This window comes from Pecten maximus, chromosome 4, assembly GCF_902652985.1.
Source record: "Pecten maximus chromosome 4, xPecMax1.1, whole genome shotgun sequence".
NCBI lineage: Eukaryota > Metazoa > Mollusca > Bivalvia > Pectinida > Pectinidae > Pecten > Pecten maximus.
Window position 1 is genome coordinate 44,854,978 of NC_047018.1, and position 19,036 is coordinate 44,874,013.

A 19,036-nucleotide genomic window follows, 5' to 3' on the forward strand; every position below is an offset into this window, starting at 1 on the left:
GGAATTAGTCCCCCTGGTAAGATATTAGCTACTTCCTACCGACTTGGCCAGGGAATTAGTCCCCCTGGTAAGATATTAGCTACTTCCTACTGACTCGGCCAAGGAATTAGTCCCCCATGGTAAGATATTAACTACTTCCTACCGACTCGGCCAGGGAATTAGTCCCCATGGTAAGATATTAGCTACTTCCTACCGACTTCGCCAGGGAATTAGTCCCCCTGGTAAGATATTAGCTACTTCCTACCGACTCGACCAGGGAATTAGTCCCCCATGGTAAGATATTAGCTACTTCCTACCGACTCGGCCAGGGAATTAGTCCCCCTGGTAAGATATTAGCTACTTCCTACCGACTCGGCCAGGCAATTAGTCCCCCTGGTAAGATATTAGCTACTTCCTACCGACTCGACCAGGGAATTAGTCCCCCTGGTAAGATATTAGCTACTTCCTACCGACTCGGCCAGGGAATTAGTCCCCCTGGTAAGATATTAGCTACTTCCTACCGACTCGACCAGGGAATTAGTCCCCCATGGTAAGATATTAGCTACCTCCTACCGACTTGACCAGGCAATTAGTCCCCCTGGTAAGATATTAGCTACCTCCTACTGACTCGCCAGGGAATTAGTCCCCATGGTAAGATATTAGCTACTTCCTACCGACTCGGCCAGGGAATTAGTCCCCCTGGTAAGATACTAGCTGCTTCCAACTGACTTGGCTCAGGAGTTTGTCTCCTGGTAAGATATTAGATACTTCCTACCGACTCTGCTAGGGAGAAACTCCCTTTAGCTCAATCAATAGAGCAATAGTCTAGTACACCATGGGTCATGGGATCGAACCCTAGTGGAGGTAATCAAAATCAATCTGTCTTACATGTACAACAGTTTTAAAAAATGTCATGGCCACACATGTCTATAGTTAACTATCTGTTTAACTTTTTCATTATTTGAAAATTTAGAATTTACTGAGAACCATATGTGCTATAAAGCACAAAGATTCCGAGACATGATGTAATTATGTATTGAGTGTAAATAACTATCGACAGTGTAAGCCCAGCTCCCCACTCCCAACCCCTCTCACTTGATAACCTTATACAATAAATAACAAGCTACCAAAGAGGCACTTTGGCGCCCACCATTGTTTCATCTTTGATTTTTTTTTTTTAACTTGATTTAACTTTGATCTTTTCGGTATTGTTCTCTTCTTTCCTCTTAATCATCTTTGCTATCAACATGTGGTGTTGATTAATTTCAGCTATTTCTTTTCTAGTTATGATCAATTCCAAAATTGAACAGCCATAAGAAGGGACCAATTGAAACCTAACTGTGAAATTTCAGAAATATCCCTTCAGTTTTCAGTATAACTAAACCACCGACTGTTTACGAACAGACAGAGGGACAACTTATGATGGACCACAGACGAAGGGCGACTTGAGGTCTGCTAAAAAATCATTTTCACACTGAGGCTACGATTTATCTACATCAAACGGTTCTAAGAGGTTGTTGGAAAATTCTGTGATCTTTGCTGCCCCTCGAACTTCCTCTTCCAGTAAAGGTAACTTTGTCACGTTGAAGTCCTCGTAGAGATCTGCAATCTGAATCAGGCGTGATTTCTCAGTATGTTATTTAAGTACAGATAGTGTTATGTTACTGATGCAAATTCTCTTGGTGTCTTACAAGACATTTATTCAATATTGTAACAGATTAAATTTATCTTTACTTAAACCGAAACCTTGTGCTCCAACAACTTAAGAGCAATAGAGGAAGGGACATAACATTGAAATGCATGCTTGTCCTGCATTTCAATAGATTTACCAGTTTACCCATATAATTACCTGGTCTAGATACTTGGCCTGTATTTTGTTTAGATTTACCGGTTTAACTATATAATTACCTGGTCTAAATACTTGGCCTGTATTTGGTGAAGATTTACTGGTTTACCTATATAATTACCTGGTCTAAATACTTGGCCAGTATTTTGTTTAGATTTACTGGTTTAACTATATAATTACCTGGTCTAAATACTTGCCTGTATTTTGTTTAGATTTACCGGTTTAACTATATAATTACCTGGTCTAAATAGTTGGCCTGTATTTGGTGAAGATTTACCAGTTTACCTATATAATTACCTGGTCTAAATACTTGGCCTGTATTTGGTGAAGATTTACTGGTTTACCTACATAATTACCTGGTCTAAATACTTGCCCGTATTTTGTTTACATTTACTGGTTGAACTATATACTTATCTGGTCTAAATACTTGTCCTGCATTTCGATAGATTTACCAGTTTACCTATATAAATACCTGGTCTAAATACTTGGCCTGTATTTTGTTTAGATTTACCAGTTTACCTATATAATTACCTGGTCTAAATACTTGGCCTGTATTTTGTTTAGATTTACTGGTTTACCTATATAATTACCTAGTCTAAATACTTGGCCTGTATTTTGTTTAGATTTACCGGTTTACCTACATAATTTCCTGGTCTAAATACTTGGCCTGTATTTTGTTTACATTTTCTGGTTTACCTACATAATTACCTGGTCTAAAAACTTGACCTGTATTTTGAGTAGATTTACCAGTTTACTTATATAATTACCTGGTCTAAATACTTGGCCTGTTTTTTGTTTACATTTACCAGTTTACCTATATAATTACCTGGTCTAAATACTTTGCCTGTATTTTGTTTAGATTTACAGGTTTACCTACATAATTACCTGGTCTAAATACTTGGCCTGTATTTTGTTTAGATTTACCTGTTTACCTACATAATTACCTGGTCTAAATACTTGGCCTGTATTTTGTTTAGATTTACCTGTTTACCTACATAATTACCTGGTCTAAATACTTGGCCTGTATTTTGTTTAGATTTACCGGTTTACCTATATAATTACCTGGTCTAAATACTTGGCCTGTATTTTGTTAAGATTTACCAGTTTACCTATATAATTACCTGGTCTAAATACTTGGCCTGTATTTTGTGCCGAGCTTTGCACAGTTTGCACGGTTCTTGTCCCTTCTTTAAAAATAAGAGTTGGTTGACCACGACGTTGTGAGTGTCAATTCCATACTTGGTCAACTCTTGCACCAGTCTTTCTGTTTCGTATAGCGATAGGAATTCTGCTATACACACACATACAAACGTCGTCTCTTCCTGAAGAAGAAATTGATATTAGATGAAATTTTTACAAAATCATAACCAAAATGTCTACGGGCCTTAAAATCTGATTTTAAAGACCTCAGTACTAGTGAAGAATACATAATCAGTGGAACTGAGAACAATAGTGTATTGTCATTATACATTTAGTTGTCCTAAAAATAACAACCAATAGTCAGGACTATATTGGGATCATTCCTAGCTGGTTTCATCTAAATCAAATTGATAGAACTATTCGGGAAGAAGTTAAAAATGTGCGTTTTTGTAGCATCCATGGACCAGTGGATTACTGGAGAATTTTAAAAAGGTTTCATCAAAATGGCGGTCATGGTGGCCATCTTTGCTTTTGGATCGGCCTGAGAAACAGTAACACTTGGTCAGGACCATCACTGGATCATTCACTGCTAGTATAAGATCAATCTAACTATTGGAACTTGAGAAGAAGTTTGAACTGTGAAAAGTTAACTGCAGGATGGAAAGCTCATGTTGACAGGTAAAAACAGGATCCCTACAAGTCATCCCAACTTTTGGGCCAAATCAATAACCTTAAACCAGTAAATGGCAGACATAAGGTCTGTAATACTGTGGGCAATTATTTTAAACAACATCAAAATCTTATAATTTAGGTCTACATCTGAGCATAAATACTATAGGTACTGAAATGTTTTATCTACGTTTTCTTACTGACATGCTTAATAAGTTTATATCGGCAACAGCATTTGTAATATTTACTTGCCAAGTGTAAATCAATTTATCTATATTTGTCTTTCTTCTCTCAAGCCCTGAATCACTCTTCCTTTCTTAAATAGCTGTCTTTTCCCTGTTTCTCACCTCAAGTTGGACCTTATATATTTTCCAGTTCATGATCAGTTCTAATGATTATGATCTTATAGTTTGAAAAAGTATTCCTCTCTTGGGACAAGACTTGTACAGGCAAAGTCTGCTGTCAGACTACCATTAATCATTTGGATTTGATACACTTATTTGAAATAGAAATTGTACATATAACCATAGCGTAGGTATGTCTTATCACCTGATGCACATATATCTATCAGAAAATATATACTGCAGGTATTTGAACACAACGATTGCTGGTTTTATATTGTTTAAACGTCCTATCAACAGCTACCGTAATTTATGGACGACCTCCCCTGTGTGTGAAATATGCATGCATGCTTTGGATGGCTCGGTGTTTGTCTCCAAGTGATAGTGTGGAATGTTGTAGACTTTATAGTTTTACCTCACTGTAATGTATTGCCGAAAAACATCCAGCAGGACATCCTGCCCAGCCACATTATAATGATGACTGGCAAACGAGTACCCGGTAGTCCCACTCCCAGGAGCGTTAAGAGATGCAGGTATGTCTCAGCTAGGAGACTCAACCTAAAGCCTTCCTCTGACACAGGGGCAAATGCTCAATTAAAGGCCAAAAACTGAGGCATTATCAAGGGAGATATCAGGAAAAAAAACCACTAACTTAGAAAGAAAAGATAGTTGCCAGCAGCAGGTATTATTATCCCCCCCCCCCCCCCCCCAATTCACTATAACTCTTTTAGTTTTACCATTCAATGGAATTCAATAAAACTTTGTGAGGGTTGGTTACAAGATGAACTTTAATTTTTCATAAAACTAAAAAATGTCCATATGACATAAATGCCCCAAAACCTCAGCAGTTCCTGATATTGGGTAACAGTTCATGGCATGGACATAAAAAGTTTAAATTAAAAATAAAATGGCCACGACAGTGATGACTTCTGATTGGTCAAAATTAAGATATTGTCCAATTTCTATGAAATTTAGTATGTTGGTGTAGTATAAGGCACTGCAAAAACAATATTGGTGTTGTTGTTTTTTTGGAAAAAACAAAATGACCATCATTTTCTGTCCTCTGATTGGTCAAAATTTATATTTTGTCCAATTTTGGTATACACACATGTATATGTTCACCATGGAGCACGTCTGTTCAGTTTTGCAACCTCAGTTTTACATTTAAAAAAAAACGGCTGCCATTTAGTTGCTTCTGATTGTCAAAATTCACACATTGTTCGATTTCAATGAAAATTGATTTACAGGAGGACTAGGGGACTACGAATTCACCTGGATAGAAGTTGGCCCCGGACCACAGTTCTAGTTAAACATGATCCACTGACCTATATTACACTGTCTATCTCTTATCTCCATAACTGCATGTCTGATTTAATACAGGCGATGTCTGTATTAAGTAAATCTAATACGTATAAGGACAAGATCAATTACGGTCTTTGGTGGAAAAATTAAAGAAATATTTTCCGTGGTCAATCATTTTTTGAAAAAAATAACCCATGAACATTATATTGATTTTTTCTAAAGATAAAATACTCAACTATCAATTGTCTGTTTTTCAAGCCATCACAGAACAATTGCATCACCCACTATTAGAAACACATAACTACCCATAATGACAACAAGAGATGTGAAATCACTAGTAACGAATGTTGACACAAAGGTTATCTTTGGGAGAGCACAACAAGACTTGGTTTACTTTACATAACTCAAGCACATGTATACCCTTTGTACCTAGAGCAAATTCTTTACACCTATGTCAACGATATCCCTACCCTCTCCTGGGAGCAAGCCTGGTTCATGACCTCAAGGACAGTTTCTTTGTTATGTAGAATTGATAAAAAGATGAAGGGGAAAAGGGCATATACAGGACAGAAGAGTTGAAAATATATCATAGTTTTTATTTAAAAATTGATATTTTAATTTATTTCTGAATACTTAGTATTAGATTTGAGAGCAGTGGTTTTATACATGATAGACATACCCGACGCCTTTTGTAAGTTACACAAGCGTAATATTAAGTATATTAAGTTGGTATATTATTACGGATCTGGAGAAGACATACCTTTATGCAAGTACACACCAACTCGTTAGAGAGAAAATATAATGTCAGTATACACTAATGTTTGACTGCAATACCATAACTACTCTCGGACATTCACTTTTACTAGGATCTGTTAGCCCATTGCATACAGGGTAAATAGATTGAAATTTGTGATTTACCTTGTCTTTACATATGTTGAGGTATTAGGTATTTTATTAACATTACTTGATTCACAACCCTGTGGATTGTCAGTAACCTCACATAACAAGGAAGTATATATATCAGATGTTTGAACAGGTACATGCAGATCAATACATTACTGTGGGTGTACGTGCAGATCTGACATTTGAGTTACAGATCGGAAGGGAAAGTCTGGACTCCGATAATGACAACGAACATAAGAGAGTTTAAATTCTGATCAAAACTGGAAAATGTCACCCAAAAAGAAACAAGTTTATCAACATGACAAGATGGAAGATTTTGTGGTTGTGAATTCCAAGGCTGAAGAATCATGGACAATATAAATCAACATTCTGATGGTGGGGGCCAAAAACACGGTAACCCTTCAGTGACCATGAGGTAGATATTTTCTTGTACTGTTTGTGACATTACATAAAGTTTAATGAACATAAACAACTGGTTTGGACAATAAACATTTTCAGAACTTCAGCAAATAATTTTCATGAAAATGGCAAACCCTAAAGGTCAAATACCTCTTCGTGTGAAAGGGGAGACAACTTGTATTCACAAGGGGACACAACTGGACTTTTACTGTGAAGATTGTGAGGAACCAATTTGTCAAAAATGCTTCACATCTATTCATAAAAGGCATCCAATTTGTGAGCTCAGTGAAATCACTCCACTGAAGAAACAAGACATTCAAAAATTTATCAACAGAACAGAAAAAACTGACTTGATACAAATCAGGAATTACATCACCTCTGCTGATACACTCAACAGAGACAATGACAGTACATTTGAGAAACTGTCACATCAGTTGAAGATGCAAACAGACAAATTAAAACAAGACCTTGACAATCTTACTGCAGAGACACTCTCTCTTTATCAGAAAATGAAAGAGGACAATACCAAACTCATACAGAAATACAAACAGGACCTGGAGATGTACGACAAGCAACTCAAACAACAAATACAGGAATGTAAGACAGCACTTCAGCGTGGCTCTGACATAGAAATTTACAATTTGTCTTCTGACATCCATTCTGGATCTCCTCCTACCAGTCTTTATGTAAAACTGGTCCTGGGTACTGCCAGCTTCACTCCAAACAAAAATCCTCAAGGTCACCTGGAACTAGCCTTAGGGAAAGTGATCAGCTCAGGTCAGGGTTATGCATCAACTGACCAGGATGAGCCAGTTTCAACATCAAACGGTCAGAGACAATCCTCTTCACAACAACAATGGTCAGAAGATAAAGAGAAAAAAGAAGAACCAAGGAATGCACTATTGCCGGAGATTAAGGTGTTGGAGAAGAGGAGGTTTCCATTTTACATTGCTTCCATATGCCCTACCACTGATGACCAGGCATGGGCCAGTGGTAATAGTAAATCATTATATCTCCTGGACAGGAAGGGCTCAGTGATAGAAGAGATTATACACACTGCCAAGATCAATGATATAAGTCTGTCAAGCACAACACATAGTCTGTGGGTCTGTGACACAGAAAACAACATCATGAAAATGGCATCAGGACGACGACTTATACCCAGATTCAAAACCAAGGAGGAACCCAGGTGTATATGTGTTACAGCCAGTAACCATGTCCTTGTGGGGATGGCAAAAAACATTTCTAAATATACCGCACAAGGTCATGTGGTGTCTGTTATAACAGCTCTTGGAAATGCAGTATACCGGATCGCAGAGTGTCCTGTCACTCACAATGTCGCAGTGATTAATCATGTTACTGGTGATAGAAACCAACGAGTTGTTGTCATGGATACCGACTTTAAGAAACTGTTTGTATATAAAGGCGACATCCCAAGTATACATGAACAACCATTACAAAAAAGAGAAGAATTTCAGCCCACGGATGTGGAATATGACAGTGTCGGGAACCTCATCATAGGGATCAACAGGGGTGTCATACTTCTCAGTGGTATTGGTGAGTTCCTAAGGGTCTTACACACAGACAAAAACTGGCCAGATGCTGTAGGTGTAGACCGTAAAGATGTCCTGTGGGCAGCGATTGGGGGTGAATATGTAAAACTTCTACAGTACAGAAGTATGTGACAGCTGTGATAAAACTACTACAGTACAGCAGTATGTGACAGCTGTGACCAAACTACTACAGTACAGCAGTGTGTGACAGCTGTGATAAAACTATCACAGTACAGAAGTATGTGACAGCTGTGATAAAACTACTAAGTACAGCAGTATGTGACAGCTGTGATAAAACTATTACAGTACAGCAGTGTGTGACAAAACTATTACAGTACAGCAGTGTGTGACAAAACTATTACAGTACAGCAGTGTGTGACAAAACTATTACAGTACAACAGTATGTGACAGCTTTGATAAAACTACTAAGTACAGCAGTATGTGACAGCTGTGATAAAACTATTACAGTACAACAGTATGTGACAGCTTTGATAAAACTACTAAGTACAGAAGTATGTGACAGCTTTGATAAAACTACTACAGTACAGCAGTGTGTGACAGCTTTGATAAAACTACTACAGTACAGCAGTGTGTGACAGCTGTGATAAAACTACTACAGTACAGCAGTGTGTGACAGCTGTGACCAAACTACTACAGTACAGCAGTGTGTGACAGCTGTGACAAAACTATTACAGTACAGCAGTATGTGACAGTTGTGATAAAACTACTACAGTACAGCAGTGTGTGACAGCTTTGATAAAACTACTACAGTACAGCAGTGTGTGACAGCTGTGATAAAACTACTACAGTACAGCAGTGTGTGACAGCTGTGATAAAACTATCACAGTACAGCAGTGTGTGACAGCTGTGATAAAACTACTACAGTACAGCAGTGTGTGACAGCTGTGATAAAACTACTACAGTACAACAGTATGTGACAGCTGTGACAAAACTATTACAGTACAGCAGTGTGTGACAAAACTATTACAGTACAACAGTATGTGACAGCTGTGATAAAACTACTACAGTACAGCAGTGTGTGACAAAACTATTACAGTACATCAGTGTGTGACAAAACTATTACAGTACAACAGTATGTGACAGCTTTGATAAAACTACTACAGTACAGCAGTATGTGACAGCTGTGATGAAACTACTACAGTACAGCAGTATGTGACAGCTGTGATAAAACTATCACAGTACAGCAGTATGTGACAGCTTTGATAAAACTACTACAGTACAGCAGTATGTGACAGCTGTGATGAAACTACTACCGTACAGCAGTGTGTGACAGCTTTGATAAAACTACTACCGTACAGCAGTATGTGACAGCTGTGATAAAACTATCACAGTACAGCAGTATGTGACAGCTTTGATAAAACTACTACAGTACAGCAGTATGTGACAGCTTTGATAAAACTACTACAGTACAGCAGTATGTGACAGCTTTGATAAAACTACTACAGTACAGCAGTATGTGATAGCTGTGATAAAACTACTACAGTACAGCAGTGTGTGACAGCTGTGATAAAACTATCACAGTACAGCAGTGTGTGACAGCTGTGACCAAACTATCACAGTACAGCAGTATGTGACAGCTGTGACCAAACTACTACCGTACAGCAGTATGTGACAGCTGTGATAAACTATTACAGTACAGAAGTATGTGACAGCTGTGATAAAACTACTACAGTACAGCAGTGTGTGACAGCTGTGATAAAACTACTACAGTACAGCAGTATGTGACAGCTGTGATAAAACTTCTACAGTACAGCAGTGTGTGACAGCTGTGATAAAACTACTACAGTACAGCAGTATGTGACAGCTGTGATAAAACTACTACAGTACAGCAGTGTGTGACAAAACTATTACAGTACAGCAGTGTGTGACAGCTGTGATAAAACTACTACAGTACAGCAGTATGTGACAGCTGTGATAAAACTACTAGAGTACAGCAGTGTGTGACAAAACTACTACAGTACAGCAGTGTGTGACAGCTGTGATAAAACTACTACAGTACAGAAGTATGTGACAGCTGTGATAAAACTACTACAGTACAGCAGTATGTGACAGCTGTGATAAAACTACTACAGTATAGCGCAGTATGTGACAGCTGTGATAAAACTTCTACAGTACAGCAGTATGTGACATCTGTGATAAAACTACTACAGTACAGCAGTATGTGACAGCTGTGATAAAACTACTACAGTACAGCAGTATGTGACAGCTGTGATAAAACTACTACAGTACAGCAGTGTGTGACAGCTGTGATAAAACTACTACAGTACAGCAGTATGTGACAGCTTTGATAAAACTATTACAGTACAGAAGTATGTGACAGCTGTGATAAAACTATCACAGTACAGCAGTGTGTGACAGCTTTGATCAAACTACTACAGTACAACAGTATGTGACAGCTGTGATAAAACTATCACAGTACAGCAGTATGTGACAGCTGTGATCAAACTACTACAGTACAGCAGTGTGTGACAGCTGTGATAAACTATTACAGTACAGCAGTATGTGACAGCTGTGATAAACTATTACAGTACAGCAGTGTGTGACAGCTGTGATAAAACTATTACAGTAAAGCAGTGTTGCAGCTGATAAGACAATATATCAAGATTTGAATTATATTTTACTCTTAAATCATCATATTCCTATAGAACACAGGAATCCTATAGTTGAATGCCTTTTACCAAATTATAAACAAAGGCTGATTCAATTTGCAATATCCCTATGAATTTTCAGTCATTTTGTTGGTAGATTTACTTAAGTTTTCATTTAATCAATACATTGTACATGAATTTATTTATCATGAAACTTTGGAAATATGTGATCAAATTGTATTTGCACTTTTGGCAGGTGTTTGTTTATTGAAGAACCATTCTGTGCGACTCGGACTGTCTCAACCAAAGTATACACAGCCTATTAAAACTGTGTCAGAACTGGTGCTGGGTACTCACAGCATTTTTAAACTGAGCATTGACGTGTCTAATGGTTGTCAGCATGTCCTGGAGTTTGGTTGACATGTCGTCAGCGTTCATATCCTGCATTCCGATCATACCAGCCATCTGTTAAACAAAGGGAGACAACCATGAAACAATTTTAGTTGCTTTAGAATGAAAGTATATTTCTCAGATGGCAACACACCCTGGCAACTGCCATAAGGAAACATGACCAAGACAATTATAAAACAAGAGGCCCATCAGCCTTAATGCTCCCTTGAGTTTGATCAATTTCAGCAGATTTGATTCCAATGACCTTGAATTTTTTGTCAATGTCATTTACCTTAGCATTCTATAAGTCAAATATCAGGTCTCTGGGCCTCTTGCTTAATGAGAAGTAGCCGTTTAAATATTTTAGTTTAAACAATATTTTATTCAATATTTACATGTCATATATATGATACATAATAATAAAAGGATTCAGAAAAAAGTATGAAAATACTTATTTAAATCTGTCTCCTTAAATAATAGATTGGCGGGTGACAACACTGTATAGCCATTTATTAGTCAAATAGTATAACTTAAAAACAAAACTATTGAGAGAGAGAGAGAGAGAGAGAGAGAGAGAGAGAGAGAGAGAGAGAGAGAGATGTAATGGGACCTAGTGATACTATAGGTACTACATAAGCAAAATGACATAATAAAACATAGTAATATAATGTAAATATACAGCACTAGTGACCTCTTGGGACTCGTAAAATGGCACTATTAATTTAAAAAACATTTGGTTTTTAAAATATAAAGTTGGATGCAATGGAAAATATTTTCATTCTCTGTAATCGATAGATTTGGATCTCCGTATAGGGGCATATCAAAAGTGTAGTCTATTGGTAGATCTACAAAACATTCGTTTCTTACAATGGTATAGTTTGGACAAGACAATAGAAAGTGTTCAGTGGTTTCATGCGCTTGTCTACATGAACATACAGGGCTGTCGATAAGATTACGACTAAATAGATGGGCATTTAGAGAGCTGCAATTCATCCTCAATCTAGCATGATGAACCTGATCAGAACGTTTCCCATAACTATAATAAGGAGGGACTGTCGGTGAGTGTCTGTGTAGGTATTTTTTCAGGTTACTAAGGGAGGGGCTATTTTTAATATCTGGGGGTAGTGAATTCCACAGGTCAATAGAAGAAGGGAGAAAAGAGTTTTTGTAGAAGTTCGTTTTACAGAATACATTATTTAAGTTATCAGCATCGCGTGTGTTATATTGATGCATACCTGTATTTGACCCCTGTGACCTTGAATGAATGTCAAGGTTATTCATTTGAACAACAATTGATAGCCCTTCACTCCAGCATGCTATAAGTCCAATATTAGGTCTCTAAGCCTCTTGGTTATTAAGAAGTCATTTAATGAGTTTAGCATATTTGACCCCAGTGACCTTGAACGAAGGTCAAGTTCATTCATTTGATCAATATTCATAGCCCTTTAAACTAGCATGCTAGGCCCAATATCAGTTCCCTGTGCCTCTTTCTTTTAGCATATTTGACCCCTGTGACCTTGAAGAAGTTCAAGGTCATTCACTTGAACAATGTCTCAGGTGACCTAAAAAATTTACAGGTTTTGTACTCTTTACACTGCCATTCCCTGTTAGAAAGCTGGCATCACAAGATAACGAAAGGGAACAGTGTTCCCTTTCGTTATCTTGTGATGCCAGCTTTCTTTCTTTTCCAAGAAAGGCAATTTGTAAAAAATATTTTCTTTTGTTCTGTGCACATCCATTTTATCCAGACGCCATATTTATCCTCGAATAACCCCTCCTCAAGTATAACAATAAGTATTAAAAGTTTGTAGAATTTGAGATGCCATATAAAAACAAGTAAGAGCATCCACATAAGAAACATAAGATCTAGATTTCAGTGAATGAAGAGTTTGATGATCTGTTTCTCACCTGTGATATAAATGGTCCCACTTGATTTTTGAGCCGGAGGATCTTGCCGAGCCCCTTCTCTATGACGGACGGAAACGACAAGAGACGGAGGGTGTGACCTGTGGGGGCTGTGTCAAACACTACACACGAAAAGTTCATCCCATTTACCAGTCTGAAAATAAGAGATTGTTCTTAAATGTCATGTCAGATCAAGGAACACATATCTATGACCTTGAGAAGAAAATTATATGACGGTATTTGGAAGCTTTGAATACTGAACAGAAATGCATATACAGTCGAACCTGTCTATAAAGGACACCTAAGGGACAAGACAAAAGTGTCCTTTATAGAGAGGTGTCCTTTATATAGAGGTTCAACGAGTTATGTCCCTTATCCATTCTTGTTGTCTAGGCTATGGTTGAATGGCTAAGCTTAGCTGTCACCGGTGGGGTTGAGTAAACAAACACCTCTGCCGATGGCGATCGGTCACTCTCTTGTAATTACTGCCCATTGTTACAGCAACTTACAGGTAACAGGACAATTAGTGACTGATGAAGTGGCTTCCTAAGTTAGCATTGCTGCCAGGGGAGTTGAGTAATTAATGCTCTGCTTGTTATTTAAACGTTTTACACACAAATATCAACACGGTTATGGTTTCACGTGTCCGTTATACAGAATTTTTAACAACTTTACGGACAAAAATAAGTGTCCGCTGTCCGCATAAGGAAGGTGTCCACTATATACATGATATTTATGTAGTGATTTTCATTGGGGATTTCTGGAAGTGTCCGTTATGGACAGGTGTCCGCTATATAAGGGTGTCCGCTATTACAAGTTTGACTGTACTGTATATGTATATAATAGAAATAAAACCTTCCCAGTCTGCAAATTGAAAATTTCCCATGAAAAACCAGAGTTCAAAAACAATTATCTTTTCTTAGATGAGAAAATGTCCTGTTTTTTTTTGACTCAGTCGATTAACTGACTTTTCCAACTTGGCACCAGTCAATTAGTTTCATTTCAACCTTTTATAAATTTTCAATTATAAACAATAATCAACTAATCACTAACCAACGGAACTTATTTATTAAATTCATCATTGTTTCATTAACTGAAATCTTTCAGTTTAAATTTATCAACATATTAACAGAATTACTCACTTCATGACTTCGGCAAAACTCATAGCTTCGTCGATTCCAGGAAATGCACTCAGGAGTTCCCCAACCATGGCCTTCCCCATGTGCATAGCATCTGAAATAGTGAACAATGCATGTAATGGCTATTGTTAAAATTTAATGAAAATTTCAATTGAAACTCAGATTTAGACCATAAAATATATCTTTATCTAGGACCTGAAATGAACTGTAGCATCACCACAATAGAGAAGCATTATAAGTCTATATTCAGTATACACTGTATGTATCAATAGGGCTATGAATTTGTGCCGTTAATTTTGTGATTTCATCAATAATATTTGTGTAAATTGAGCAGACAATGGGTCATTGATGATGTTTTACATGAAATAACTTGAAAACAAAGTTTAAAATTTTGTTGAGAATTTGAAATTTTCATTGTATAATTCACAGCAGGAAAATAACAATCCCTGCGGCCCTTATTACCTCCCTTTTCTGTTCTTGATGATCACCATATACCTTGTTCACAAAATTAATATGGTATCACATAGAATATTGTAACACTTAATTATCTCATCAAGTAAAGAAATATCGTAAATGTTTGGTTTATTGTGTAGGTTTAAATTTACAAGTGGTCATGAAGCCTCTTTTTTTTGTACTTCCAGGGAGGGGTGTCAAATTTCACTAACCCTACGTACCCCCAGGCCTAGCAGACATTGATAAAAATGTGTTGATAGGATGTTAAAAAGTTACAACCTGGTTACCAAGCAACGACTGAAAATTAATATCTAGGTTGGATCAGCATTATTTTTCAACATCATATCTAGCATCCAGTGCACTGAAAGTTAACTTAAGTCTGAGTCTGACAAAGAATCACACATTAATACAAAGCAGCAGATTCTATCTCTTCCCCTTCATTTTTTATCACCCTCATAATCTTTAGTCTATTGATTTTTTACCTTTCAAACCCCACTTTCTTTCATCTGTGATGCAAGGGAGATAACCTTATGTGAAAAATGTCCATGTAAACCTTTGATAACATCTGTAAGGCCAAAAAAAATAAAACCATATTTGCTTCCGGTAATAGTTTTACCTATCAGGCTGAAAATTTATAACTGTTTGTTTCAGGTACCCTTTCCTACTCTCGATTCTCTTGTAGATTTTACACATTATTATCTGTAAGGCCAAGCCAGCAAAACTGTTAAGTATCCTTCCCTACTCGAGATTCTCCTGTAGATTTTATAAAACATTTTTTTCTGCAAGGCCAAACTAGCAAAACTGTTTGTTTCAGGTGACCTTTCCTACTCTAGATTCTCCTGTAGATTTACATATCATTAATTCTGTAAGGCCAAACCAGCAAGACTGTTTGTTTAGGTATCCTTCACAAGCCTAGATTTTCCTGTAAACATTACAACATTTATTTTTTTAATGCTGTATCCAAAATTAATTCATTCAGAAATAAAAAGTCACAAATGCCCATTTATATAATATATATATGTTCTTTCTGTTCTGGGAGTTTGATCCTGATATTAATAGTCTAATAGCTATTTTAATGAGCAGAATTGCTTTGCAAAACCTGATATGAAACAAGATACTAATTAATTCCTGAAAACAAAATTGACATTTTTTTTTCTGGCATGTTACCTGAAACTCATATTTTGTTTGGCCTAAAGCCAATCCTTTTTATGCTGGTAAGATGGAAATTCTTTGAAGAACCAACAGCTTTCACATTAATATCTAAGCTAATGGATGTAAATTAGTCATAAACTTATCTATGTATTACATAATCAGGGCCATCCCAGCAGACTCATTAAATACAAGTTGGCTGTTCTCTTCTACCATAAACTTGTAAAATAAAACCCAAGAAAAAGCTTGCTAGCACAGGTAGTGAGCATGCTTATATTATATATATATATATATGTTTCATCTAATAGATGATTTTCACCATGGTCATGTCAAGGTATATATGGGCAGGCTCTTTATCAGTATGAAATGGAAACATCTCTATCTAGGGATGTCAACTTGACGCTGTGGTAATTATAAAAGCTACAGATATTCCTTCATCAGTTGTATCACTATGTTATATTTATATATACATCCTACAAGTACTTCATTAAGTGTAGTGTTTTTTAGCAAATTATTGAAGATTAACAAATAAGCTAGGTGAAAAATTAATAGCAATAACAAAACTTCAACTGTCAAAATCAAAGATGGTGCCTGGTGGCCATTTTGTTTCCTGGGCTAGAATCAACAATTAAGGACGAAGGGGAACATACATGTAAAGTTTGAAAAAGCTCCTCCAAAGTACATCTCAAGAAACTAATAATAACAAATTTTTAACCATCAAAATCAAAGATGGCTGTCTGATAGACATTTCGTTTTCTGTATCAGACCCGTGCATCAAAAGTATTAATGCAGGACTTTTTCTCAGTGATTTGGGAAAGGGCCTTTTTATATCATTTTAGAAAGAAAATTGGTAAATTGGGAAAGATTTTTTCAAGAGTAAACTGAAAATTTTGGGAATTTGGCTTAAATATGAAATAATTTCAATTGGGAATGGGGCCCATTAATGACCAAAAAAGCCCCCAGAAAAAGCCCTGTAACGGAAAACTATATTTTGTTGCAGTTAGCATTATTTGGTGCCATATAGAACAAGAGCTAGTTGAATATAGATATCAGATGACCATTTTAGATACGACTGGTGTGTTTAAGTGTGTTCACCAAACAAATGTGCCGAAAACCAACCTTGCTGCTCAAAATATTCTTCTGGGAGTTCTGAGAAGCCCAAATTTGGATCTATTTCCTGGAAAAAAAAAATAAGAAGAGTTCAACAAATATTTATGTGCATGACATAATATCTTATTCAATTTTACTAAATGTAACAAATGAATGTCGCTTCCATAATATCAGATGAAGGCTAATATATTCTCACTAGAAAATTGTTTCTGTAATATTAATACATTGTATGTTCATTTCCCAGTTTCCTAACATATGACTAAATGTTATGTATCAGCTGATTTCATAAACCTAAGGAAACAATGCTGATTTTTTTTTTACAAAAAGGCACTTTTTGGTCATAAATAAAATTCATATCAAAGACTTAATCTACTAATGACAATAGACTGTAACCATTCTCGTAAATGACACAAACATTTTCTTTTAAAAGTATAATGACAGTATGATATTTTATGTAAGAACATTCATTTATTCTACTCCTTTTATTTACATTCACTTATTTCTATAGGTAACACTACAAGAAAAAAAAAATGACATCCAATAAAACTATACAATCTTTTCACTTTCTTGTGAACTTCAATTTAATATAGGAATCATATAACGACCTGAATTATTTATTTTTATTTCCTCAGATGTTGTTTACATGTGTAAAGATGTAAACAAGTCCTCCAGTAAAATGAAGCAATATATGATAGGATATATATATGTATATATGCTCGATCGAGACCATGTCTGCCCCAGGCCATTTCTGTGTCACCCACAATTGTACACCATTACTTCCTGTACTTGTGTACCAATACGTATCACTTCCTGTGTGGCCATTCATTTTTGAAGAGGAAGAATTTTTTTTTTCTTTTCAGAAAACATACATGTAGATCTATATATGTGACGCTAAATAAAACTTCTTGACTTTTGATGCAAAAAATTTACCTTTTATTAATTAACGTTTTGGTAAATGAAGTAATTAAACACTTCAAAAATACAATCTAACATTATAAAATCATTTTCATTTGACCTTTGATCCTTTGCTTAATCTTTAGGATTAATGGTTCAACAAATAATGATACAGTGGTTCATTTTAATGGTTACTGGTCCAGACTGATCCTTCATTGGTCAATCACACAGTTTGGACCGAGATTTTAAGCAAAGCTGCATGGACTTTGAAATATTTTTCAAGCTGACACATTAACAAAAGAGTTTGAATCTCAGTTTGACTATGAGCATCAATGTAAATGATAAATTTTTGTTCATCTCAAATTTGCGAGACAACTTAACAAACTACAGTATTGTATAATAATGACCCTCGTAATCCAACAATGGATCCTTGTACACAATTATGAATACAATATTAGATAGCTATCACTGACAATCTACCATGGTCTAAAAAAATGATAGTTTTCAATCTTGTTTTAAATTCTCTATTATCTAGTGTAACAAAGAATTTTATCTTACCATTGCATATAAGTTTGGAAAACCATTGACCAGCGTTGGCACCTTTGAGAATTTCTGGTTGAAGGCATCGGAAATATTGTGAGCTGGATCTGTCGATATGATCAGCACTGTTTCACGTACCTTGGCAAGCTGTACTGATAAAGAACAGCTGGAAATAAAAAAGTGTATAAAATTAAAAAAAACAGCATATCTGATATTACCAAAAAAAATCATTCTTTTTAATCTGTTTTTTTTTTCTCTCTCTTATTTTATCAGTGATTATTTTAAGAATAACAAGCAGCCAAATACAACGATTTTCTTCTCATTTACATGTATTTTTCAGTACTTAAAGTTAGACATGGATATCTGAAAATTATTACATTTTGACAAGATTGCAGCATACAGATCTAGTCTACTGTGGCAGTTGTACTAGAGCTGGCCGGCAGATGGTGATTCAGCTGTTCAGAGAAAAAAATCACATTATTTTAAAAGCATCTTATTTTCCCTGAGAATTCACACAGTTACCTTGTTGTCGTCTTCCCAACACCTCCTTTTCCACCGACAAAAATCCATTTTAAACTTGTCTGTTCCACAATATTCTTCAGAGAAGGTTCCATCTCTAAATCTACATCTGAGGAGGCCGCCATTATGAATGATTTCGGAACCCCTTGGATGTTTCCCAAATTTTAAGTCAGTAACTATCGGAACACCTCGACTA

General features: G+C 36.2%; 1 protein-coding gene across 1 annotated transcript; it reads right to left on the reverse strand.

The window, feature by feature from the left end:
* Positions 1-563: 563 nt before the first annotated feature.
* LOC117326219 (ATPase ASNA1 homolog) lies at positions 564-19,036 on the reverse strand. Its single transcript, XM_033882881.1, has 8 exons — positions 18,844-19,036; positions 18,340-18,487; positions 16,897-16,954; positions 14,179-14,269; positions 13,040-13,190; positions 11,099-11,206; positions 2,947-3,147; positions 564-1,588 (listed from the first exon to the last, which is right to left on the reverse strand). The coding sequence occupies exons 1-8, from the start codon at positions 18,963-18,965 to the stop codon at positions 1,460-1,462; spliced, it is 1,008 nt and encodes a 335-aa protein (XP_033738772.1). The 5' UTR covers positions 18,966-19,036; the 3' UTR covers positions 564-1,459.